This window comes from Dendrobium catenatum, unplaced genomic scaffold (genome assembly GCF_001605985.2).
Source record: "Dendrobium catenatum unplaced genomic scaffold, ASM160598v2 fragScaff_scaffold_1126, whole genome shotgun sequence".
Taxonomy (NCBI): Eukaryota; Viridiplantae; Streptophyta; class Magnoliopsida; order Asparagales; family Orchidaceae; genus Dendrobium; species Dendrobium catenatum.
In genome coordinates, this window is record NW_021319588.1 from 518,202 (window position 1) to 544,341 (window position 26,140).

At 34.1% G+C, this 26,140-nt stretch overlaps 1 protein-coding gene across 2 annotated transcripts; it reads left to right on the plus strand.

The window, feature by feature from the left end:
* The first annotated feature begins 204 nt into the window (after positions 1-204).
* On the plus strand, positions 205-24,904 carry LOC110091884 (histone-lysine N-methyltransferase, H3 lysine-9 specific SUVH1). Of its 2 annotated transcripts, none has more exons than XM_028698731.1 (3): positions 205-347; positions 13,000-14,960; positions 24,553-24,904. In XM_028698731.1, the coding sequence occupies exons 1-2, from the start codon at positions 230-232 to the stop codon at positions 14,928-14,930; spliced, it is 2,049 nt and encodes a 682-aa protein (XP_028554564.1). In that variant the 5' UTR covers positions 205-229; the 3' UTR covers positions 14,931-14,960; positions 24,553-24,904. The 2 variants fall into 2 exon arrangements, with proteins under 2 accessions (XP_028554564.1, XP_020671829.1); XM_020816170.2 differs by lacking the exon at positions 205-347 and adding an exon at positions 12,285-12,471 and having other exon boundaries at positions 12,880-14,960.
* The last annotated feature ends 1,236 nt before the right edge of the window (positions 24,905-26,140 follow it).

Sequence of the window (26,140 nt, forward strand, 5' to 3'; positions counted from 1 at the left end):
TTAACTAGTTTTAAATCGGGTTTTTAAGCTGTAAAGGTCATTTTTTGACGCTAAAGTTTACATATTTTTGGCCTTACAGGTAATTTGTCAGTTGATCTCTTGTTAAAATTGTCATTTTTCTTTTTAGTTTTTAAATTTTGCTTCATGTGTGGGATCGGGTACTATCAGATGAAGTTGTGATGGATGTTTATAGTTTCGTTCTAAGCAAATTTTCCTGGTTGCTTTAGCCATGGAAGCCCAGCCCGTTTCGTCGCAAGAAGATGTAGTATTGGATGCCAAACCACTGAGATCATTGGCCCCTATGTTCCCAGCACCTTATGGATTCAACACCACATTTACGTCCTTTGGTTCAGTGCATAAAATAAATCCACGAAAATTTTGTAAAATCATCTAGGAAAAGCACATAATAGCGAAATCAGTTAGAAGACTGAGTCGGTGCCGGTCCCCAGACGTCCGAATGTATGAGTTTGAACGGAGAGGAGGGGACCGAAGTTCTTTCAGTAAAAGAGAGTTTATGGCTCTTAGCCACATTATAAGATTTGCATAAAAAAGGAAAAGAATAATTCGTAGAAGCAGGTCAATCTTTTGCAAGAACAGCAAGAAGCTTGCGGTTCGGATGTCCGAGGCGATCGTGCCAAAGGTGGGAGACGTTCATGTTTGTATGTAGAGCTTTTGGCTGCATTCCCGACGTAGTTTGAATGTGATAAAGTCCGTCACGTAGTCGACCACGCAGAAGGAGACGATGATCCTGAGAATCTTTCATGTCGAAACCATTAGAGTCGAAAGTGATGGATATGGAATTGTCAGCCGTTAATTTTGAAACAGATAGTAAATTATGTTTAAGAGACGGGACATGTAAAAGGTTACATAGTCGTAGCTTACGAGGGGTGTCCGGAAGCGGAAGCAAACCTTGTCCATAATTCTGTATGGGCACGACGGATCCCGTGGCAACCAAGACAGAGGATTGACCGTGATATGCAGTTGGCTGCTGTATGTTGGTGCAGTCGGGAGTTAAGTGGGCGGAGGCCCTTGTGTCAAGGATCCAATCTTGGGTTGGATAAGGGGCTGGTGTGGCTAGCATGGCTCTTGGTGTGTAAGTCGTCGTTGGCGCGTATTTGAAGTTACACCGATGCCAACAGTTGATGGTAATGTGGCTGGTCTTGCCGCATATTTGGCACGTTGGTCGCTGGCTTCCGGAGCTGGGTATTTGTGGAGACGGCGGAGTCGTGGATGGCTGGACCGAGGGTGTCTTCTTGAAATTCTTTGGAGGGCGACGGATTTGCCGTCCGCGACTTTGGTTGTAGGAAGTAGCATGGAGTGCGGACGGATCCGCCGTTGTCTCTTTGAGAATTTCTCGATTTACATGGATTTCTTCGCTGCAAAGAAGTGAATAAAGCGAATCCAAATCGGCGGGTAGGGGTGAGGTGCGTATCGAGGTCTTGAAGGAATTGCATGCCGCCGGTAGTCCGTTTAGGATGTATAGTATGATGTCTTCGGGATCGATTTTTGAACCGGAAGCAGCGATGTTGTCGATGAGGGTCTTGACGTGCGAGAGATATTGCTGCATAGATAGATTTTTCATTTGAATGTGGTGAAGTTCGTTCTTGAGTTGTATGACTCGGGAACGACTTGACGACTGCAATCGGCGCTCAAGAATTGTCTAGATGTCATTAGCCGTGGTGTTCGTGATGACATATGGCAAGATAGATTGCGAGATGGTTGAGAATAGTGCCGAAAAAAGATCGCTGTCAACCAGCTTCCAGTCGGCGTGCGCAATGGCGTTGGTTTCGGGCGGCGGAATGGAGTTGCCGGTGAGATGTTTGGCGTAACCGTTAGCCGTGAACTGTTGGAAAATTTGAATTCTACATAGTTGTCGGTGGTTAGGGGATGAGGTAAGAGATTATTGATGTTGGATATTAGGAATTTGAGAGGGGGTGGAATCATGGGCTGAGTGGTGGTGGTGCCGGTGATGTTAGAGGAGGGAGGGAGAGAAGAAATGGAATCTTGATCCCCCGTTGATGGCTCTTGATAACATATAAGAGCAGCCAAGAAGAGGCGAGGAAGGAAGAAGACGAGGGGGAAGACTTGGGAACAGAGAGAAATGTATAAAAAGAACTGTATTGAAATGATAGGTACAGTGAGCCTTAAATAGGCAAATACAGGTAAAGATGTAATAAGAGCCGGTACAGGTTTAATACTAAGTACATCGTGCTAACAGGGCAAAGATAGGAAATCGCGAAGTTGATTCGAAGTATCTTCTAAAAATCTTATTTTTCGATTGCCCATTCTCGGAAGAATTGAGATGGCTGAGCTTAACTAGTTTTAAATCGGGTTTTTAAGCTGTAAAGGTCATTTTTTGACGCTAAAGTTTACATACTTTTGGCCTTACAGGTAATTTGTTAGTTGATCTCTTGTTAAAATTGTCATTTTTCTTTTTAGTTTTTAAATTTTGCTTCATGTGTGGGATCGGGTACTATCAGATGAAGTTGTGATGGATGTTTATAGTTTCGTTCTAAGCAAATTTTCCTGGTTGCTTTAGCCATGGAAGCCCATCCGGTTTCGTCTCAAGAAGATGTAGTATTGGATGCCAAACCACTGAGATCATTGGCCCCTATGTTCCCAGCACCTTATGGATTCAACACCACATTTACGTCCTTTGGTTCCGCACCGGCTGTTTGTGTTAGTCCCTTTGGTGGTTCATCGTCCTCTGGCGGTGGTTTCCCTCCATTTTTCTTCAGTCCAGAGCCAGCCAACCGGCAAAAAGGTGCTGCATCTGCAGGGCGTGCTAGTAATAGAACTCCAGCTGCAAATGGATCCTACCATTCGGACCAAATTAATCTTGAGGATGATCCTGATTACACTATCCATACCACGACTTCTGGCCGGAAAATCAAGCGCCCTAAAACTTTGAAAAAGTACAAGATTGATGATTCTGACAGCGAGAGCGCTGAGGGCAGTGGCAAGAGGAAGTCCCAAATACGGAGAAAGTCAAAAAAAGCTCCAGAGTTAGCCTTGATTCCTTCCTCTCTTCTTGATGCACGGAATTCTGCTGAGGAGATACTCATGACCTTCGATGCTCTCCGCCGGAAAATCCTGCAGTTAGACGAGGCAAATGATTCCAGCAAACGTTCTTACTTGAGAGCTGGGGCTATCATGATGTCCAATGATCTCCGGGCTAATATTGTCAAGAGAATAGGGCCTGTTCCTGGAGTAGAAATAGGAGACATCTTTTACTTTAGAATAGAGATGTGTTTGGTTGGTTTGCATGCTCAAATCATGGGAGGCATTGATTATATGTTACCTAGACTTTCTGATATGGATGAACCATTAGCAATTAGTATTGTCTCTGCTGGAGGTTATGAGAATGATGAAGGTGATACAAATATATTGATTTACACTGGTCAGGGGGGTGATTGCAGCAGCAAGTATGGTAAAAATCAGGTGGTCGATCAAAAATTTGAGAGGGGTAATCTTGCACTCGAGAGAAGTTTGCATAGAGGCAATCTTGTTCGGGTGATACGGAGTGCGAAGGATATGAACCTCATCAATGGAAGAATCTACATTTATGATGGTCTATATAAGATTCAAGAAACATGGGTGGAGAAAGCAAAGGCAGGTAACAATGTTTTCAAGTACAAATTGTTCAGAGAGCCAGAGCAGACAGAAGGAATTGCGGTGTGGCAGAATACTGAGAAATGGAAAGCTAATCCTTCTTCTAGAGGTGAGTTATACTCCCGGACATATCATCCGGTATTGAAAATTTTCCTGTTTTTCTTGTAAATGAGGTTGATAATGAGAAGGGGCCTAGCCATTTCACATATGCCACTAAAGTAAAGTATCTAAAACCCATTAATTCCATGAGACCTTTACCTGGTTGCAGGTGCATTAGCGTATGCCTTCCTGGTAAATTACTTTTTTTAGTTCCCATTTCTTCAAAATTCTATTTTCCGTTCCATCTATTTTAAAAATTCATATTACCGTTGATCATTTTTAGAACTTCGGTAAACTAATCATTCCTTAATTAAAATTAACATAATAAATTAGTAATTAGCAGCAAGTGTTTAATAATTAATTATATTATTAGAGCTTTAATTACAACAATTAATTACTAAAAATTGTATTTTGAAGAAAAATAATTCTAGTAGTTATATATTGGTTGAAAATTATTATTGATAAGTAATTGATGTGGACATCTGATCATGAAGATTTTCAAGGGAGAAGACGACGATCAACGGCCGAGATCATTCCACCTTATTTTATTTTGTTATTTGTAATTTTTATTTTTATTTTTATAATTTTTTTTGTTTTTACCCTTACTTAATATGGTCGTCCTATATAAGCCCTAGGGGCATATGTGTCTTGTTTTAGTTTCTTATCCCTATATATAGAGGCTCTTGCTTGTGTAATGTAATGATGGATTATTAAGAATAATTTTGTGTTTGCACTTGTGTTCTTTGAGAAGAATCTTGGGTGAGATTCCTATGGGAGGAATTCGTAGCTTCCACCAGTCGCAGGATGTGTCCGGGCTCGTGGCTTGAAGTCCCTTGGAGAAGGGCAACGTAATACCCGTTAGCTGTAGGATGTGTCCGGGCTCGCAGTTGTATCATTCTTTCCCTAAAACCTTTTCTCCTCCTCCCTTGACTGCCGGCCACAATCCCCCACTTTCCACCGCCCGATTCTCCCATAAACCCCTCCTCTTCCACAAACTGTCGGCCACCTCCTTCCCTTGCCCCACTTTCCTTAATAAAAAAAAATCTCTATTTCCTTATATAAGTTGTCATTAATTTGGAAAGATTTTAAATTCAAATTAATCTAATTTGAATTTCAAAGATTAATTTGAATTTCAAATCCATCCTCATTAATTATCTTATTTTTGGTAAGATCTTTCATTTAGTTAATTAATCAATTTCAAAATTGATTGATTAATTAATCCTTTAATTCCAATTTCAATTCACCATCATTACTTTCCTAAATTAGCTCCTATCTTATTTGGAAAGTTTTCGAATTCAAATTCAAATGAATTTAAATTTTAAATTATTTCCTAAATAACATACATCTGTTTCAGAAAATCATTCAATCATATTAAATCTGAAATTATTTCAGATTTAACTCTCCAATCTCCCATTAATGCATGGATCCACATACATTGTATGTGGACACCTTTCCTTTTTCCTCCTCATTAGGCCGGCCCCTCTCTCTCCCCTCTATCCTAATTATTTCCTTCCTAATTAAAGGCCCCAATTAAGGAGATAATTAATTCCTCTCTTCCCTTCCTCTTTTTCATATTTGAATTTCAAATTCAAATCCATTAATTAAGAAAAATATGAGATGGAATTTTAGCTCTTTAATTTTTTTTTTAATTACCCCCCTCCTGTTCTACATCAAATGAACTCATTTTTTCTGTTACTGTAGCACAGCAGAAAATTCCACTAATCCAAGCAGGCAAGGATTTGATTAATTGGAGTGATGGATCATACGGCTAGGGGTGCTTAGAATAAAGTAGTGGAATTAGGAATAGAGTATAATAATTCTGAATGGAATTTAAGTCCTTAACTAAGGCATTTTCCCCTCCTTATCATGATATTCACTAGCATTGGAGGCAGCTGCAGTTGCCGAGAGCTGCAGGCTGTGGGATATCAGGGAGCTGGAGGAGGCAGGGCTGCGGTGTGAGTGTTGCAGCTTGCTGTGGTGAATTTTCAGGTAAGGAAATATAGGAAGGAAGTTAAGAATGCAGCAGTAGTAGTTGTATTCTTACCGTTTGCTGACATGAGGTGTTGTTTGCTTAAAGTAGGTAATATTACAGTTGTATGGTTGCTGAAATTAGTTGGATAGTGTTGTATTCAGCTGAGGTGAGGGCTGTAGTTGCTGAAACCAATATTGGTGCTAAACTACTTGTGTGAAAAACTTGCATATTGCTAAAATCTGTTGAAAATACAGCATAGGACTGCTGTGCATGGCTGAAATCAACTGTGTTGCTGCAATTAATAAGGTGAAGATGGAGAAATTCAGAAAATAATAAAGAAATAAATGGGAAGAGAAGCAGAGAGGAAGAAGGGGGGAGTGAGAGGTGAAATTTTGGGTTGAATGAGTTCATTTTAGATAAATTTTCATATAAGTTGTGTTATTTTTATATGCTATATGTATGCACACATAAATGAATAAAATTTATGGTTTAGGTGATATACAAGAGGAAAAGAAAACAAGATTTAGAAGAACAAACTCCTAGTAAGGTGAGATACCCAAATGATGTCATAAGAAATAAATTTTATATACTCTGTCTAGGATGATGTTTTCCTCTTCAATTCCTCCGGAGGCTCTGATACCATGTTAATTTGAGAGGTATAAGAGGAAAAGCATAAATTTTATTATACTATACAATCCTTATTTATAGATCTATACAAGATGTTTAATAAGGAAACAAATAATTACATAATAATGAAATATAACTCTTCCTAAATTAGCTGCCCATCTATGGCAGGTGTTCAACGTGATTAAGGCGGGCTTCTCATAGATCCTTCCTTGTAGCTGTGGGATTAACATGAGAACGAGAGGTTGAGATTTAACAATTAGCTCAATTATTTTTGCTAAGAAAAAAAGAATGAGGTGAGTATTAGGGTTTAGTGAGTGCTATTATGTTTTACCTAATAGGGAGTCCAGCCAAAATGTTCGATCATTTGATGAAAAGGATTCCTCTAAAATTTACGAGCCTTTTGGGTTTAAATTGAATTAAAACTTGCCAACTAGGTAGTTGAATTAAAACTTTCAAGTCACCTAGATTTTAGGTTCCTAAAAAAGTGGGTGGTTCATCTGACCATTTTGGGTTTAATCACGAAGATTTGGCTGGGTGACGACTAAGATTTATGACCCCTATTAAGAGTCCAATATCCTAGCCTGAGTAAGACCTCTCCCAACTCAAAAGAGCAATCAACAATACTCTAAAAAGAAAATATGACTACATATTTTGCCATTCAAAATGTCAAATCTTTTACTGGCTTGACATAAAACATTTCTTACACATGGTTCACAGAAAATTTTATTCCTATAATAATAGAACAATCTAACAAAATTTTCAAACTCAAAGGACCAAAATAGAAGATTGTGGGAAGATAATTTTTGCTACCATAAGTATTACCTTATGTGCTAGCTTCATGGTAGGCTTCAAATTTTACCCAAACCTCATGAACATAATAAGAGCATCTCCAACCGAAAATCTCGTTTTTTCACTCCAAAATGCAGTGAAACTCAAAAATGCCGTAATTCATCTTCAATCGAACTCCATTTTGCGCGCTTTTGCGAAGTTAACCGTCTTTCTCCTCTTTCACACGTTTCTTCGGCAAATCCGTTTGAGACAGAAAAATCAAGTAGGTGAACAGTGCAACGTCAATATTGGTGTAGCAATGTTCACCCGCAAGCAAATAGCTGAAGATTTGACATTCGGTTGGAGCGACTGAACGAAGCCATACGCATGTTTGAAGTTCAATTGGAGATGCTCTAACTACTTCACCCTACTCTTTTTTTTATATTAAATTATGTCTTAACTCCATTTTCCTAACATACATGCATCATGTTTCAACCCTTTTTTTTTTATAGAAACGACTGGAGAGTCTCTCTGAATCTGAAATGGAGGCACTGCTGGAGCAAGTTGAGGAAGAAAAGAAACGTCTAACAAACAGAGAGCAAGGCTAATTTTGTTTTCCTATATCAGGTTTTGTTTCATTTGATTTGTCAAATACAATAAAGTTTATACTAAAGCAGACATGAAAATGTTAAATATGCAGCTATAGTGTACATTGAACTCCTCTTCTTGTACTCATTCACTGTATAGTTTCTTTGCAATGCATTTTTTGTACATTATAGTAGACCCAGTCCTGCAGAATCAAGAGACGATTATACATGTTATTCTCTTTTATAATTTTGAGTTTGAGATAAACTTCATCAATTCAGTCTAAATTTAGTCACACGGCTATGTAAAATTGATCCAAAAAGTGGCCTGTTGGTACTAAATTAGGATCAATTTTGCATAGTCGAGTGACTAAATTAGATCAACGTGATGTTTTGGGATTAAATTAGCCACATACGTATGGTCTGAGGTTTCTTTTGACTAAATTGGCCATATACAAATGGTCTAGAGGATTTTTTACTTTTATTTTTATTTTTTTGAATTTTTATATAACTACTCACCGAATTTAGGGAAGTTATTTCCATGAAGAAAATAATTTTCTTATTTGGAGTGTCATATTTTTAGCAGTAGTTTAAAATCATGGAAAAAATTTATCATTATTTTCGAAAAAGGCTCTCCATTGAAATCTCCTTCCTCTATATTGTCAGCACTTAAGTTCCCATATATAAGATATGAAAACCTTATTAAGTTCCAATACTTGTAATAGAATATCTATTTTCCTTATGTATGTTACTTTTATTTAATGTAATAAATTTTTAATTTTGTAAATTATATTTTATTATAAAATTGTAATTGTCATATTGAATTTACAATATAAGTTGAAAACTTGCTTTATATATATATATATATATGCTTTTGTTCATTGTATTGTATTCAAAGTGCCAATGGATCGAGTCATACATATAGAGATAGAAATTATGCATGTTAAGGGAAGCATAATAGAAAGTGAAAATGTATAAACACACAAGTAAATGAAGAGTTTTAGAAAGAAAGATCATCATAATCATCATGCACATAAATCAAATAATAATCCATGCTATCTTTATTATGGCAAATGACATTCATAAACCTGTAATTTGAATAATGATAAGCACTTTAATTGTTATAGAGTCGATCATAAGGTCAAGAATTGCCCCCTTAAGACTCAAGAGTAGTCTAATTTGACAATAGCATGAGATATAATTTTAAACATTAGAATAAAAATGGGGGAGAAAAATCTAATGGAGGTCGACATAAAAAAATAAAAATAATGGCAAATGACAATAAATGAAATATTATTTTCAAGCTAATTAATAACCATAACAATTTTGGCACCTTTGATTAGATTGATTCAAATGTTTGTTAAATTTGTGTGGTTCAATATCTGTGATTGTGAATAAAGTTTCTAGATGCTAAAAAAATTGCTTAGTGCCAACTCCTATCCTTATATATTCCTTTTAGCACAGATGGATTTTAGATTTATATTGAAGCTTCATATCAGTGTTTGGGTTATATCTTAATGCAATATGCTAAAGTGATAGCCTATGCGCTTAGACAACTTAAGCTGCATGAGAAAACTTATCTTACATATGATTGAAGCTTGCCATAATTATTTTTTCATTAAAAATATGGAAAAATGATTGCTACGGTATTTATTGCGAGGCATTAATTGATCATTAGAGCTTGAAGTATATTTTTAGTAAAAAAATTTAAACTTGAGGCATAGAGGATGGCTCAAGTTTATGAATGACTATGATTTGTAAGTTTAGTATCACCCAAATAAGGCTAATGTGTTTACTGACACTTTGAATATAATTTTATTTAGTTATGCAACTTAGATTATGCACTATTGCATAAATTAGAATGACACATACACACAAACAAACACACACTATGCTTTGACCCAAAAAATCCCTCTTTTCCTTTATCCATGCTCTTTTCATAAATGAAGTTGGAATCCTAGCTAGAGCTTAGGAAAGAGTTGGCTATTCATTGATTATTATTACATGCTTCTTCATAAAAATCCTAAGTTATACATTACATGAAATGATCTCTTCTAGAATCACAAATATATACTTACAAAGCCTAAAATTTAATTATCCCATTGGTTCCAAAAACCATATGCACATTGATTCTAGATCATAATTGTAAGGGATTTCCTCTTTAGAAAGCGTCAATCTCACAAAAATAAAATCTTGAAATTAAAAGATTATATGCAAACTTGATCCCAAGTTCATATAAACTTAGCTAAATTTGCATATCTTGAATTAGAGAGAATGTTCATGTTTTATAGGTCAATTTCAAATGAACTTGATTGCATAAAACTAACAATTATTTTGATTGAAATAATGTTTTAGCTAATATATATGTAATTTTTTTTTTATACAGAGCATATTTCAAGGTGATAATATGGTTGATTAAAATGTGAAAATTTTCAAGCAATTGCAATGCAACAACTAAACTTAAAACAACATGGTCATATCTTAATAAAGCTTGAGCTCAATGAAATAAAATATTAATTAAAATTCATAATTATTAGTTATGCTTTCATAAAAAAATTTAATTTAAGATTTGTTTCAATTATCTAACCAAGTATGCCAAGATTCATGATTTTATGACTTTACATAATGGGAATAAGACTTAACAACAATACTTTGATATCTTGATAATCAAATTGCTTTATTATGCATAAGTTCCTTCCAATCAAAATCCTACCTTAGATCTTGAAACATCAACTAAATTATAATGGTTTGCTTTAGATCTTTGACAATGTTGATTTAAAAAGCCACCATTCCAAATCTAATGGCTTGAACCAAATATCCAATACACTAATCTCAAATCTTCAGGACACCAATGATTCATCATCATCAAATATAGCACAATGGTCTAATATATATTGTGAAGAGATCATGACTTGATTATCGGGCATAGGATTGATTGAAGAGTCATTATATAACAATTCAAACTCTTAACTATCGAGATATTGTCCGCTATGGCTTAAGGGTCTCACGGGTTTGTCATGTTAGTATAACTTCACAAGAGGTCAACCATTTTAGGATTTCTCTGGGATGAGCATGCTTAATTGCGGAGTTTCTTAAATGAAATTCCAACCATTATACCAAAAGATGCCTTGATGTTTATGGGTTTAACTTCTTTTACTTAAGGGGTTTCACACATGATGCCCTCAACCAAATGGCATTTTGTTTCAAAATAAAATTTTAAAGGTAAGGTGGTACATCAATCTACCATGTGCTGCACAAAAATTCTCATATATGCCAACACCTATAAATATCCCATGGGAATGAGGGAGAGATAAATTAATTATGAACTTCATTGTCACTCTTAAGATGAAGATATGTTGACCTGCTTTTAAAGTTTTTTCTTGTTTTAAACTCATTTATTAACTTAGAGAAAGGGGTATTTTTCATAGAAAAAATTCCTAAGGTAGGCTTTTCTTTTTTTGTTTATGTGAGTAGGACATGAGCCTATAACTACAAATCATTTCTAATACGAAAAAAAAGAAAAAAAAAAAGAAATATTGCAGTTATGAAAATCACATGGGTCTTGAAAACCCTCTTTGTTTTTTTTTTTTTTTCTCACCCATTTTTTCTCTCAAAATCATGGTACAAAATGGATGATTTTTTTTTTTTTTTGCAAATGTATCATCTTCTTGATCAAAATTGGACATCGCAAACCTAATATAGAAAATATTTTTAACCTTGATACTATTATTTTTCTTATGATAAATTTAACTTAGAATCTTAAAAAATTCTCAAGATATTGAGTATACACTCATGAATATAAACCTTAATTTGTGTTTTTTAGGTTTGATTTAGGACGATTTATTTACTGCTTTGTAAAACTATTTTTTAGTTATAATATCTCTTAAAAGAACAAAAAAATAGAAGTTTAAAGTTGTCCCAAACGAAACCTTAATTATTTGCCAAATGCTTATTTCAAGGTTAATAATTTCATTATAACCATCAAGATAATTAGGAATATTCACTAAATATGATTTAATATTGATTAATTGGAGGACCGCTAAAGTGTAGAAGATTTGAAGATTCAAGTAAATTCTTGAAAACTCCAAGATTTAGAGTATGTTTAGTGTTAGAGTTATTTAGTTTTCATTGTGTATCTTCTTGAGTTTGATTATTGTTGATCAAAGATTGATGAAAATAAAATTAAATTGAAAATATTTAGTAAATTTCACAAAAAGTCATGTTACATTACTATTTTCATCACTAATCCATAATTACACTCCCTAATTAAAAGATAATTTAATTACTTATCAATAATTGTTGAATGATCAATAACAATTTTCAACCAATATATCACTACTAGAATTATTTGTCTTCAAAATACAATTTTTAGTAATTAAAGCTCCAATAATATATTTAATTATTAAACAATTGTTGCTAATTACTAATTTATTATGTTAATTTTAATCAAGGAATAATTAGCTTATTAAAGTTCTAAAAAATGATTAACGGTAATATGAATTTTTAAAATAGATGGAACGAAAAATAGAATTTTGAAGAAATGAGAACTAAAAAAAGAAATTTTTGCCGTGCAGGACCCAATCATCAGATTAATAAATTAATCAAAATAATAATAATCCACTAATCGTTCTCGAACTCTGGTCTGGTTGAAAAGAGCAACACGAAAACCAGAACAGTTCCCTCTCTCAAGCTTTACAAGGAGGAAAGCATCATCAAGGAGGAAAAAGGTCCTCAGCTACAAAAACAAACAAAGAGACTTGCTCTCATATTAGAGATCTGCTGCGTTTTTGCCCTAGAAATCCTCTTCAGGTAAAGTTCAGCTATCTCACTCTCTTTCTCTTTATCTGCAACTTCGAATTTCTGCCCTAAGTTCGTGGCATTTGGGGAAAGATAGGAAATCTCGAAGTTGATTCGAAGTATCTTCTAAAAATCTTATTTTGCTATTGCCATTCTCGGAAGAATTGATCTGGCTGAGCTTAACTACGTGTACTAGTTTTAAATCGGGTTTTTAAGCTGTAAAGGTAATTTTTTGACGCTAAAAGTTTACATATTTTTGGCCTTACAGGTAATTTGTTAGTTGATCTCTTGTTAAAATTATCATTTACTTTTCTTGTTAGTTTTTAAATTTAGCTTGATGTGTGGGATCGGGTACTATCAGATGAAGTTGTGATGGATGTTTATAGTTTCGTTCTAAGCAAATTTTCCTGGTTGCTTTAGCCATGGAAGCCCAGCCCGTTTCGTCGCAAGAAGATGTAGTATTGGATGCCAAACCACTGAGATCATTAGCCCCTATGTTCCCTGCACCTTATGGATTCAACACCACATTTACGTCCTTTGGTTCCGCACCGGCTGTTTGCGTTAGTCCCTTTGGTGGTTCATCGTCCTCTGGCGGTGGTTTCCCTCCATTTTTCTTCAGTCCAGAGCCAACCAACCGGCAAAAAGGTGCTGCATCTGCAGGGCGTGCTAGTAATAGAACTCCAGCTGCAAATGGATCCTACCATTCGGACCAAATTAATCTTGAGGATGATCCTGATTACACTATCCATACCACGACTTCTGGCCGGAAAATCAAGCGTCCTAAAACTTTGAAAAAGTACAAGATTGATGATTCTGACAGCGAGAGCGCTGAGGGCAGTGGCAAGAGGAAGTCCCAAATACGGAGAAAGTCAAAAAAAGCTCCAGAGTTAGCCTTGATTCCTTCCTCTCTTCTTGATGCACGGAATTCAGCTGAGGAGATACTCATGACCTTCGATGCTCTCCGCCGGAAAATCTTGCAGTTAGACGAGGCAAATGATTCCAGCAAACGTTCTTACTTGAGAGCTGGGGCTATCATGATGTCCAATGATCTCCGGGCTAATATTGTCAAGAGAATAGGGCCTGTTCCTGGAGTAGAAATAGGAGACATCTTTTACTTTAGAATAGAGATGTGTTTGGTTGGTTTGCATGCTCAAATCATGGGAGGCATTGATTATATGTTACCTAGACTTTCTGATATGGATGAACCATTAGCAATTAGTATTGTCTCTGCTGGAGGTTATGAGAATGATGAAGGTGATACAAATATATTGATTTACACTGGTCAGGGGGGTGGTTGCAGCAGCAAGTATGATAAAAATCAGGTGGTCGATCAAAAACTTGAGAGAGGTAATCTTGCACTCGAGAGAAGTTTGCATAGAGGCAATCTTGTTCGGGTGATACGGAGTGCGAAGGATATGAACCTCATCAATGGAAGGATCTACATCTATGATGGTCTATATAAGATTCAAGAAACATGGGTGGAGAAAGCAAAGGCAGGTAACAATGTTTTCAAGTACAAATTGTTCAGAGAGCTAGAGCAGCCAGAAGGAATTGCGGTGTGGAAGAATACTGAGAAATGGAAAGCTAATCCTTCTTCTAGAGGTGGAGTTATACTCCCGGACATATCATCCGGTATTGAAACTTTTCCTGTTTTTCTTGTAAATGAGGTTGATAATGAGAAGGGGCCTAGCCATTTCACATATGCCACTAAAGTAAAGTATCTAAATCCCATTAATTCCATGAGACCTTTACCTGGTTGCAGGTGCATTAGCGTATGCCTTCCTGGTGATGCTAGTTGTTCTTGTGCACAACAAAATGGAGGTAACCTTCCGTATTGTGCAAATGGGTTTGTTGTGAGCCGTAAACATGTTTTGTATGAGTGCAACAGTTTATGTTCTTGCTCTGTTAATTGCCGTAATAGAGTTACACAAAAAGGTGTCAATCTTCATTTTGAAGTTTTTAGGACAAGGGATCGGGGTTGGGGCCTTCGATCATGGGATCCCATACGTGCAGGTACCTTCATATGTGAATACGTTGGAGAAGTTGTTGATAAGATCAAAGTGAATGATTTTGGTGAAGATGATCATTATATTTTTCAAGGAAATTATATTGATGAGAAGACACTCAAATGGAATCATGGGCCGGAGTTACTGGGTGAACCTAGTATCAACGAGAGTGATGTTTTTAAGCCACTTCCTATCATAATTAGTTCTAGAAATGTGGGAAATGTTGCTCGTTTTATGAACCACAGTTGTTCCCCTAATGTCTTTTGGCAGCCAGTTCTGCATGATCATAATGAGGGAGATTATCCACATATCATGTTCTTTGCAATGAAGCACATTCCTCCATTGATGGAGCTGACATTTGATTATGGTTTGAACATCGAAAATGCAGTTTGGAATGTTGCTGGCACTAGGCAACCAAAGAAATGCTTATGTGGGTCGCCCAAATGCCGTGGTTTTTTTCGGTAACATTGTGCAATCTATGCTAGGAAAGCTAAGGTTAGTAATCTTGATAATTTTTTCCTTACATAATTACTACCATACATATGAAACAGTTGCTTCATTTACTTTCACTACGAAAGGCTTCTGTGTAGTCAATTCAAAAGCAGCAGTTTTAATACCCATTTAATTTTCATTATTTTGATATTTCTTATTTGGCACATCAAAAGTTCTTTAAATTAAATGAAATTATATGATAGTAGAATGACATTTAATGATAATAATATGAATGATTTTGAATTTTTGAACGCACAAATCGTAATATTAAATCAATAATACTTCAGTGATTATATAAATCTATCCCACTTGACTTCTGGTCGGGATTAAATTAAAGAGTCATAGTTCCTTCGGGTAGGATGATTAAAGGATCAATAGTTTACTTTTGTGGCAGAGCTTGGGTTCTATTTGCCTTTTCCATACTAGGATTAGGGTTTAGACTTAACTCACCTTTCCTTGATGAGAAGCAGCGAAGAGTCTTTTATTAGCTTGACTTTTCTTGCTTTTACTTGGCGTCTTCTCACTCCTCTATTGACCCTCACAGTTTAGAGAGGGAACAAAGGTGAGAGAAGTAGTTGGCTATCTGAGAGGAAAAGGGAGGGCTGGGTAGTGAGATGGGCAAGAGTAATTCTACATTCGTTTAGAATGAAACTTAAATGCATGGCTTATATGAGCATCTATTTATAATGATAGAAGAATACCAAACTTTTGGATTATAAACAAGCTGCTAGCCACCTATTCTACAAATCAAGTAGAATAGGATAATTATAATTCTTGAGATAATTAGTAGGAATAATATATATTCCTAAACAATGGGAAGGGATAGACAACCATTTCCTTTTCTAAGGGAAAGTGGCTGACCTCAAAAAAACCTAGTAAGGCTTCATGATGTGGCGTTCTTTAATACTTTTTTGTCTGTGTTACTTATTTGTAGTCTTTTTATTTTTATTTTTCATGTAGCTTTTAATATGGTATGAGAGTCAATGGAATTAAAATAACTTTAATTATTGATTTTGTTTGTTTGGACTTTAGATTATCCTAAACTTTGACTCTAGTTATCCCAAGATAGCCTATTCACATGGAATTGACCTAAGATGGCCAATCTGGGCTCACTAACTAAAAATTGTGGAAAGCCTCTAGGATTATAGCTCCCCTATTTAAGTTAGTTGTGCCTTTTAATCAGTATTGAAGTTGAAAGTGATTCCTTAATCCAATCTAACTTTGAACTTTTGACTTGATCTTTTTTTCCTCTTTCCCTAAGGCTAGAAAACTGCAATTAAGGGTTACAATGAAATGGGAGTTGATTGGATTTCATATTTCCATCTTACTCGAGAGGACTTCTAGCCTTCTATTAGTAAGTAGCTCCACTCTTCATATTAGTTTGCACCTTTGTACTTTGTGTTAGACTTGCTTGCTTGGTTGGCAATGCTGAACTTTTGTCTGCCTTAGTTTGCAATGTCAAGACATGGTTGCTTGCTATTATGTGGGAATACTCTTTTTCTGTTGGATGGTGGAAAGCTTTGATGGGGAATGAGCGATTTGAATCTTTGTGGGCATTCACCAATATTTGCTAGCTAGCTATCTCTTGTGGTGGATTTGTTGACTGATTGATGTTGGGCTTTCATCCATCAATGACAAATACTTACTCATGTTATCTTATTTAAGTAAACAACACCCTTCAAGACATATAAGGATGTCCAAGAATTATATGGCATACATCTAATATACTACCTCTAAATTCACCTCATCAATAAGTGGCCTATTAATAACAAATTTATGATTACATTATTTGGGCATTTTTTATCAATCTCCTTTATAAATCATATTAATGAATAATGTTTTGAATGCGGGGTAGCGAATAAGTATAGATTTTCAACGATATTATCTCTAAATATAGATTTTCAATAAAAGCTAAGAGATTATGTGATGCAAATCATACTACCTCTAAATTCACCTCATCAATAAGTGACCCATTAATATCAAACTTAATATTACATTATTTAGGCATTTTTTATCATTTTCCTTTTTAAACAATCAGAGAGTGTAAGGTTCTGGATGCATGGTAGTGTTTATGTATATATTTTTAAATAAAGGCTTGGGATTAGGCTCTTTTCAATCCTATTTGTATAATATTAGTGATGAGAGAGAATTTTACGAGAGCATTCATGTAAAAACTCTTTTTCCTTGTCATTGGTGTGTTTATGTTTCTTCAAGAATAATGTTGCACCGACCTTTTATGTTTTGTAGGTTACTGAGGTCATCAACATTTGCCACTTCTTTGGATGTTGTTTCGATAGTTCTAATTGTTGTGTCCTTGATGCTTGCATCATGAATAAGTAAAAGTGCAATGAAGTAAATTAATTAGAATAGTTATCTGTAATTAAATCTCATGATTATCCAACTAACCTAGACAATTATATTATAAAAATCTTCCTGCATTGAATAAATTAATTGGATAATTTTTTCCAAGGTATCTTGAAACAATAAATAAATCTCATTATGCATCTAACCCAAACAATTAGGTTATAATGATCTTCCCAACTTAATGAAATTCAGTCCCATGATTTTACATCATCCATCAAATATAATGACATTAAAGTAATATGAAGCACCTCAATCAACTTTTAAATGAACTATCATCTAACTATTTTGATTTTGCATTTTAAAAATAAACAAAGAATGGTTTAATATCATTTAACCAATTTATATTTTATATTATTAACCATCCTATTAGGAATACTCATTCTTAAATGTCTTAATGTGTTACCAAGAGTTGGCACAATTGTTTACTATTATCTACATCTATACTAATCAGTGAGACATTTATTTAAATAAGTAAAAAATTATAATAATGTCAAAAACATTTACAAAATGAACAAGAAAACTTAACATATGATATGTAAGTTTAGTAGGTGTGACATTAGCAATTATCTGTCAAGATTATTAGAATATAAAGTAGTATTTAGGCTTGACGAGTTAAGTTTTTTTAAGTTATTATATAAAAGAATGAGCATATAACTTCTGAAATTAATGTTGGATTGTTAAATGAACGTCTAGATGTGCCTGAGTATGTGATGAGAGAATATTATAAAGACTTAAAGATAGATTTAATAAATTTACAATTACATATGCTAATTTGTAAGAATCTAATTGGTGGGTCGTAACATGTCACTAATAGTGAAGTTGAATGTGACCTAAATGAAATTTTAAGATGAATGTATTTCCAAATTAGGAAGAATAAGTAAAAAATTTCGTATTAGAGGGATGGTGAAAGTAGCTTTTTGTGAAGATAGGGTTTCAAAAAATAAACTTAGGAACTTTTGATATGTACAATGAAATGTAGAAAATAACTTCTGAAATTAATGTTGGATTGTTAAATTGAGTTCTCATTTTCTCCATAGAATATTTCATAAATAACTTAAAAAGCTAACATCTTTTAAGATAATAAATTAATAATTATAATTTACCCATGCAATTTAACAACTTTGTTAAAACCGAGTTTAGTTAAATGTGGTGGTTAAAATATAACTTCGTTATATGAGATGTATCAAACCGTTTTTATTTGGAATAAAATCTATCATTTTAGAAAAAACAATCCACTCTAGTAAGGTTAGAATCATGCTTCTAAAAGTTTGTGGTTTTGACACAAAAACTTATTGTGCATGTCTTGTAAATATTAACTTATTGTGCATGTCTGAGTCAGTTTCCTTTATGAATTTAGGGATTTAAGAAATTTTGAATTAATAGTAGGGATGATTTCCCTTTCTTATTCTTGTAAATAATGACCATCATTTAGGTAAAGATTTTACTTCAGCCCAAGTTCTGATAACCTAGCTACTAAGACTTTTTTTTTTTAACATTTATCTAATAGATCTTAGCTTGGCCAATTGATTTTAATTTGTAAATTTTACTTTTCGCTCAACAAACAAATTTTTTCATTCAAATAAATTATTCATATGCATAATTCAATCAAGAAAGGTAGAGGCAGACCTAAAAAGATATGGTTAGAAAATATTAGAAATGATCTTTATCTATTAGATTTAAACGAGAATTTAACTTTTAATAGGACACAATGAAGAAAAATGATTCATGTAGCTGACCCTACGTAGTGGGATAAAGGCTTGATGTTATTGTTGTTGCATAATTCAATCAAGAACAAAGAAATATTTGAATATAACTTACTATCAATGTAGATGTGTTTTTTTTTTTTTACTTTGATAGTTCTATCATCTAATCACATTTGATTTCTATATTTACCATAATCCTTTGTTGTGGGCTCCATAGTCAGGATTGTCTATAATTATGTTATTTTATCCTCTTTTAGATTGTAATCGCTTTTATGTTGCATTATCCATCTTTGGTACTATAGCTGAGATATTTTTGCTTGATTTTTGTAGCTAATCATGTGGTCTTCCTGTTGCATTTTGCTTGTGATCTGTTCGATTTTTTTCTTTTGTGATGTTGTTTGCAGTTCCCTTGTTACACGTTCTTCTGGCTACGAGAGGATTGAATTCTATATTTAAATATATTTTTTTAATTTTGTTCAAATTTGGTGCAATTTGAATTTTAATTATGGTTAATTGTTTCAATTACTCATTAGTCTTTACATGGTTTGAATTTATCATTGGTTTCTTCAAATTAATTGATCATTATATTATCATTTTGATCTTAAATCCCATATTTTCTATTTTGCATTTAAGAAAATGAATTTTTAATATATTTACTGTTAAAATCTAGAAATCCTAATTTTAATGAGAGGTGAATTCATTGCATTATCTTAGTTGCATTAGGAATCGTAGAACATAAATTGTTTTGCATCAAATTGGTATCAAAGCTTTTGGTTGCATTATGTAAATTTGAAGTTGGCCATTTAATTGGGTCAATAAAAAAATAAAAGTTACAATTTAAATGAATTCTTATCGTCAGGTTCAAAATTATTTTGCTACACTTGATGTGATGTATAATCCTAAAAAATTTCAAATTGGATCAATCATTAAAAGTCTTAGAAAAATAAAGTGTCTAATTCCCAAGTTGTTGAATGTGTGAAATCAAAGTTAGTGGGACATGCTCAATTATTTTGAACAAGTGTTGTTACTAATGCATCATGAGCAATACTTATCATTTGGATTCATAAGAATAAGTTGCATGATCAATTTATGGATTGTAAGTATGTTATTATGCAAGATTTGTAGGTTATATATAATGTCAATTTGTTCATTAAGCCTCATAGGAAAGGGTTTAGAAATCAACTTAGTTACATACAGTCCATCGAAAAAACTATCTATATCTACCTACATCTTTGAATGTTAAAACATTTTACATGCATTTTTTTAGGACTATTACACATGATTCATGTTCCTATCCTCTAAAATCTATTGGGCACACCATTGTTGATAAATATTTTATTGAAGAAAATGTTGTTCATAATTTTTTTTAATGATGTATTGGATGCTAAAAATATGATTTTATTGTTGTATCCTAAATCTATATTTTATGTTGAAATCAAGACTACACTTATATTAGACCATACTCAACTTGCATTTGCATAAAAAGTCAAAAATTGATATTGAATATAAAATTAAGCATGAGATCATATTTGAACTTGAATTTTTAATAAAGATTAAATCTATAACTGAATACAAAATTAAACCATATTATAGTTAATGAATCAATTGAGCAACTTGATAGTGCAACTCCTTATTACTTATCAATGTAAAGCATCCCAATATTGAATCAACAAATTGATCTCTCGGTATTTTCTTTTGATTATTGGTTCACTAACATGAAAATTTGATAAAAAGAAACGTGACCAATATTTCAAAATATTTATTCTCAATGAATGCCTTAAAAGAAACATAAATTTTGAAAATTCATCTGTATGGTCATTTCTAGAAATGTGTAATCCACCACATTCAAATTTTTAAAGCCATTTGATTTACTTTTATTTTTCAAGGAGATTGACCTTATGTATAAGCATATTATATTGATATTTTTTATACATTTTTTTAGTTCTCTTCATCATTTATTTCTTCTGGAATTAGTTACAAGTCATTATTAGTAATAATTTAGATACATATTAGTTTTGTGGCATTTTCATTACTTGCCTCTTTTTATTTGTATAAATTTCATGGGACTATTTATAGAAATTGGCTATTAATTATAATAATTATAAGCTTTTTATTGATGTGAACATGAGTTACATAGACTTCAAGGCTTCGTTTGGGACGGCTTTCTTACTGCTACTTAAAACAGCTTTTTAGTATCAAAATATCTCCGCGTCATCCGTTTATTTTTCTTTTATTTAAGTGTTTGTGATGACGACAGTAGAGAGTTTTAACGAGATTAGGTTCCGGGGGAATTTTTAGAAGGCAGATTGGGTTTTAGATAAGACACTACCCAGAGATTTCGCCCTCATTTTGTGAGGACTTTTTGATCTGAGTTCTAGTTTCATATAGGCGCAAGCCCCTATAGTTAATTACCCCTTCCGATAACGAGAGAGAACTTTCGATTAAGGCTAGTCGTTAAAGCGGTCATATAGGTTATGAACCTATCGTATAATAACAATAACTTAGGGTTTGAGTTTTGGATTTAAATTTTAAAGTTTAGAATTTAGAGTTTATGATCATAAACTTAAAACTGGTGGTCGGGGAAGTAAAGATGAGCCTGATCAAGATCCCATGGTTCCGTCATCCCGGGCTGTCATGTTCCCTGGTCTACTTAGTCAGAGGATGTAGTCGACCTAACCTGACAGAAGGTACTTTGTCGGCAGCCATGGGTTGCTTCATCCAAGAATACCTTGTGTAGACCTGGGTTGGTGTTTGTCTAAGATGATATATTTGAATCCACCTTAGCTGACAGAGGGCTTGATGTCTATCGAATATATCCTATGATTCATAACTCAAGGGTTTGAAGCCTTTAGGGAACATACGGGCTTTGGCCGCAATCGTAATATAATGGTGCCATTTTGCGGCAAAACCACCCGATCAGAGGGCACGTGCCACGTCCCTGTTGGCAAGAGACTATTTGAGGATGAATCGTAGTTATACACTCGATACACATTGGCTCTTTGTGAGCTGAGGTTAATTTCAAATTTATCACCCCCAATAAATTGTTGCGGGAGGTGGATGAGTTTTAGTTTTAAGTTTTTAGGTGATGTATTTAATTTCAGAGATTTAGACTTTTATTGGATTTGAGATTTGACCCCTCTGGTTGAGATTTTCTATCAACACGGCCATAATCGGGGTGACATAAAGGTCACTTGTATTTGTAGGATTTTGGGAGCCATTTTGTAATTCAAGTTGTGTCGACTCCGGTTCTTTCAAGGAGGATGAAACTTGAATATTAGACCCACGCAACATTCTCGAATCATTGGATTTGGAACTTAAATTTGACGACTAGAGCACATGCGGGTTGTAGTATTTGATCCTGCGCAATATTCTCGGTCATTGGTGTTTATACTTTTAACATGTTGACCGGAGCATATGCAGGGTGGTAGTATTTGACCATGTGCAGCATTCTCAGACATTTGTATTTATAGCTTTAATAGGTTTGTCGGAGCACATGCAGGGCATATTTAGTTTAACGGATCATATTTAATACATAAGGGGCATTTTAAAATATTTAAATATGATCCATTTAATCAAGTGATTTCATTTAGAAAAATGCATGATATTTCATTTAATGGCCTACGAACGCCTTCTGTCCGCTTGTACACATGTTGCGGATCCGGTGGCGTTACGTCGTATTTTGCCTTTGGTGTCGGCCTCGTCGGCGGCAGGCGGCTCAGGCGGGAGGTCGACGACATCAGCTCAGGTGGTGTCGGCTCAGGCGATGTATTGCTGGGCGGAGGCAAGTCGAATCTAGGGCACAGGCCGTTCGCCGTCGGGTCGGCGGCTTGGAATCGGTGCTTGGGTCACCGGGGATGAGGAGCAGGGAAGAGGGTAGAGCCCACAGCTAGGGCTCGGGTTCGGGCACGGTGTCGGCATCGGAGAAGGAGGCTAGGAAGGACGTCGGCGTGTAGAGGAGAACCGGCAAGGTTGGATGCTTCAGGCTTGGAGAAGAAGGGCGCTGGTATGGCGGCGACTATGTGCGAACGAGAGGGAGATTGGAAGAGGACTTCGTTCTTCTGAGGTCCGTTTCTCTAAAACTCTCCTTCTCTGTATGCGTGAGGGACTTGAATGAGAGGGGAAGGATCGTTTTTGTGTCGTGAGAGGCGGAGGTTGTGCGATCGTGGGTAGTTTTGATCGTGGGGGAAGTTGGGTCATGCAAACCGGATGAGGGGGTTTTGTTTGAGCAGAGGTTTTAAGTCAACAATTAGCTATTAATTATAATAATTATATGCTTTTTATTGATGTGAACATGATAGACTTCAAGGCTTCGTTTGGGACGGCTTTCTTACTGCTACTTAAAACAGCTTTTTAGTACCAAAATATTACTAGAAAGTTGCTTTAAGAAGCAGTAAGAAAGTCGGCCCAAACGAAGCCTAAATCTAATAACATAATACTGGTGCATTTAACTTTACAAAAACTTCTCTTAAGAACCTTAAAGAAATTAAATACAATAAAGGAAAAGTTATTTAAAATCTCATTGTGCAGTGGAAGGAATAGTTTAAAACAAAAAAATTCCATGAATCTTTGGCATTAATCTAATTTTTATGTCTAATTTGATGTTGCTAATTACTTAGATCATCCTCTTTTTTCATCTATTTATGAACCCACATTCAACACTCAGCCATATCATTCTATGCAGCTTGTTCTTAAAGTTATGAACCTATTGCTAATTCTTTAAATCTATGAATGTTAATTTCTTTCGTGATTTGACTTCATTTCATCATGCTAGCTGCGTTAGGAATCTTATGCACTCTATATGGTCTATTTTCCAAAATTATATCTTTTTTAATTTGTTAAGTGGCACTTCTATGTTGACATTAGGACATATTGTTAAATTTTGGTACCAAATCTACTATAATGTCTTAAATTCAAGGGTTTCTAATGTTGATCTTGCATGAGATATAGAAAACCATGTAACAAAAGCACATAATTCATAGATCACAAACTCTCAGTTTTCTACAAATAGAGAATTCAAGGTACCACTATAAAACCCTGAACCCTGAGAAAATAGAGAATTCAAGGAACCATGGGATTTTAAGCGATTAGTAGACACTTACATGGAAATGCAAGCTTTTACAGAAATAATTAAGTCTCTAAAATTTAAAAAATACAGTAAAATTAATGAAATCAAATAAGATTCACTTGTTGCATCATGTAGATTTACCTTGTCTCTCAAGAATGGTATTCGATGCCATCATATTTTTATTGTATCTTCACTGATAGTTTTATCCTATTTAATTTTGTTTCCTCCTGAGGTTTTGCAGAATCTGTTCTAGAAATATATTACATGTTATTTGTCCTCATAAGACATGCTAAGGCTTCGTTTGGGACGACTTTCTTGTTGCTTCTTAAAGCTGCTTTAAGAAGCAACAAGAAAGTTGTCCGAGACGAAGCCTAAATCTAGTCATACTAACAGTTCTTTTGTATCATTTTCTATTCAAACTTACACATCAAATTAAAAAAAAAATTACATTATTCTCCTTCAGCTAAACAAAATCCTTGATGCGCTGGTGGTTCTTGGAAATTGGCTGTTCAGCGTTTTAATTGGTGAAACAATTCAGGAAAACCATTCAAAGTTGGATCATAATCTGGATGGTGATGTCCCTTTAAGGAGAAACTTCAGCTGTAAAAAAAGAACTTTGGAAGGCTTGTTTCCTGTAGTTTTTTTGTTTTTATTTTGTTATGCTAGTGCTTATGTACTGTCTGCTGTCTTATGGTATCCTTAGAGTTTTTGAAAATTTAACCAACTCAAGTTGTCTTATGTATCTGCTTAGTAAGCTTGGTTTAAATTTAGTTGTTTTTTGCAATTTTTAAGGATAGCAAGCTCATAATTTGTTATGTTGTTGCAATAGGATCGTCTATATGGTATGAATGCTTTTTTGTTAGTTCTGTAGAGTTGTAAAATCACTTTGAAATAAATTTCTACCTTATGATTTGGCAGAACTCTTACATGGCTGTATGTGGTTCTTTTACATGGATGTATTTGCTTTATTGATTGATTAATGCTTCAATAGCTTGCCTTTCACCATGCATGCTAGTGGGTCGTAGAAGTTCAAATCCCACGATTTTGGCATGTTTTTAAGATTCATTTGGGATGACTTTTTTATTGATTCTTAAAATAGTTTCCTAGTTTAAAAATTAAAATTTTTATATTAGAAAATTGCTTTAAGAAGCAGTAAGAAAGCCGTCCCAAACTAAGGCTTCGTTTGGGACAGATTTTTTTCTGCTTCCTAAAGCGACTTTTTAGTAAAAAAAGAAAATTTTTATATTAAAAAGTTGCTTTTGAGAAGTAATAAGAAAGCAGTCCCAAATGAAACCTAAGTCTTAATTGAACCCCATACACCTCTTGAAAGTGATAATTATTGAGAGATTCATTTGTATTAAATTTTTTTTTTTCAACTAATGTAGTTGCATTTCAAGCAGCTTTTAAAGTTATACTTACAAAATATTCATTAATAAAGAAAATATGATTAAGGTATGATGGTGCATCTAATAAGGAAAGTTTCCTGATTTGAAGTCATTAATTATTATTAATGATAATAATAAAGCATTCTATATCTCTTATTCATTCACTTCAATTATGATTAGTAATTGTAACAAATAATCATTTTCAAGTAAAGCATTTGTTTGAGTTCACTTCAAGAATTATGAATAATGCTAGAGCTTTTTGTAAGGGGCTTATGCTCTTGAAGTCATAAAATATTTTTATGTCTTAAAACTAGCTTTTTGTAAGGGTTGAGGTTCGAAGCAAAAGACTTGATGACTTGGTGATGCCTATTGGAGTTCATATTATCACACATTAATTAGTCTTATGAAACTATATGTTTTTGTATTGAAAGTGTTTGAGATTATTGAGGAGAATGTGATATGTGATCAACAGTTAGTTGAATCAAGTGCTTCAATGGTTGCAATAGAATCTTTTAATTTTTATCTTTTCAATGTAGTCAATGATTAATATTTTGAGGATAATAAATATGTTATGACAATCCTTATATGCATCATTATCATATTGAATTATTTTATATTGTAGTTGATATGTAGTTTTAAAAGATAAATAATTATGTATTTGAAATT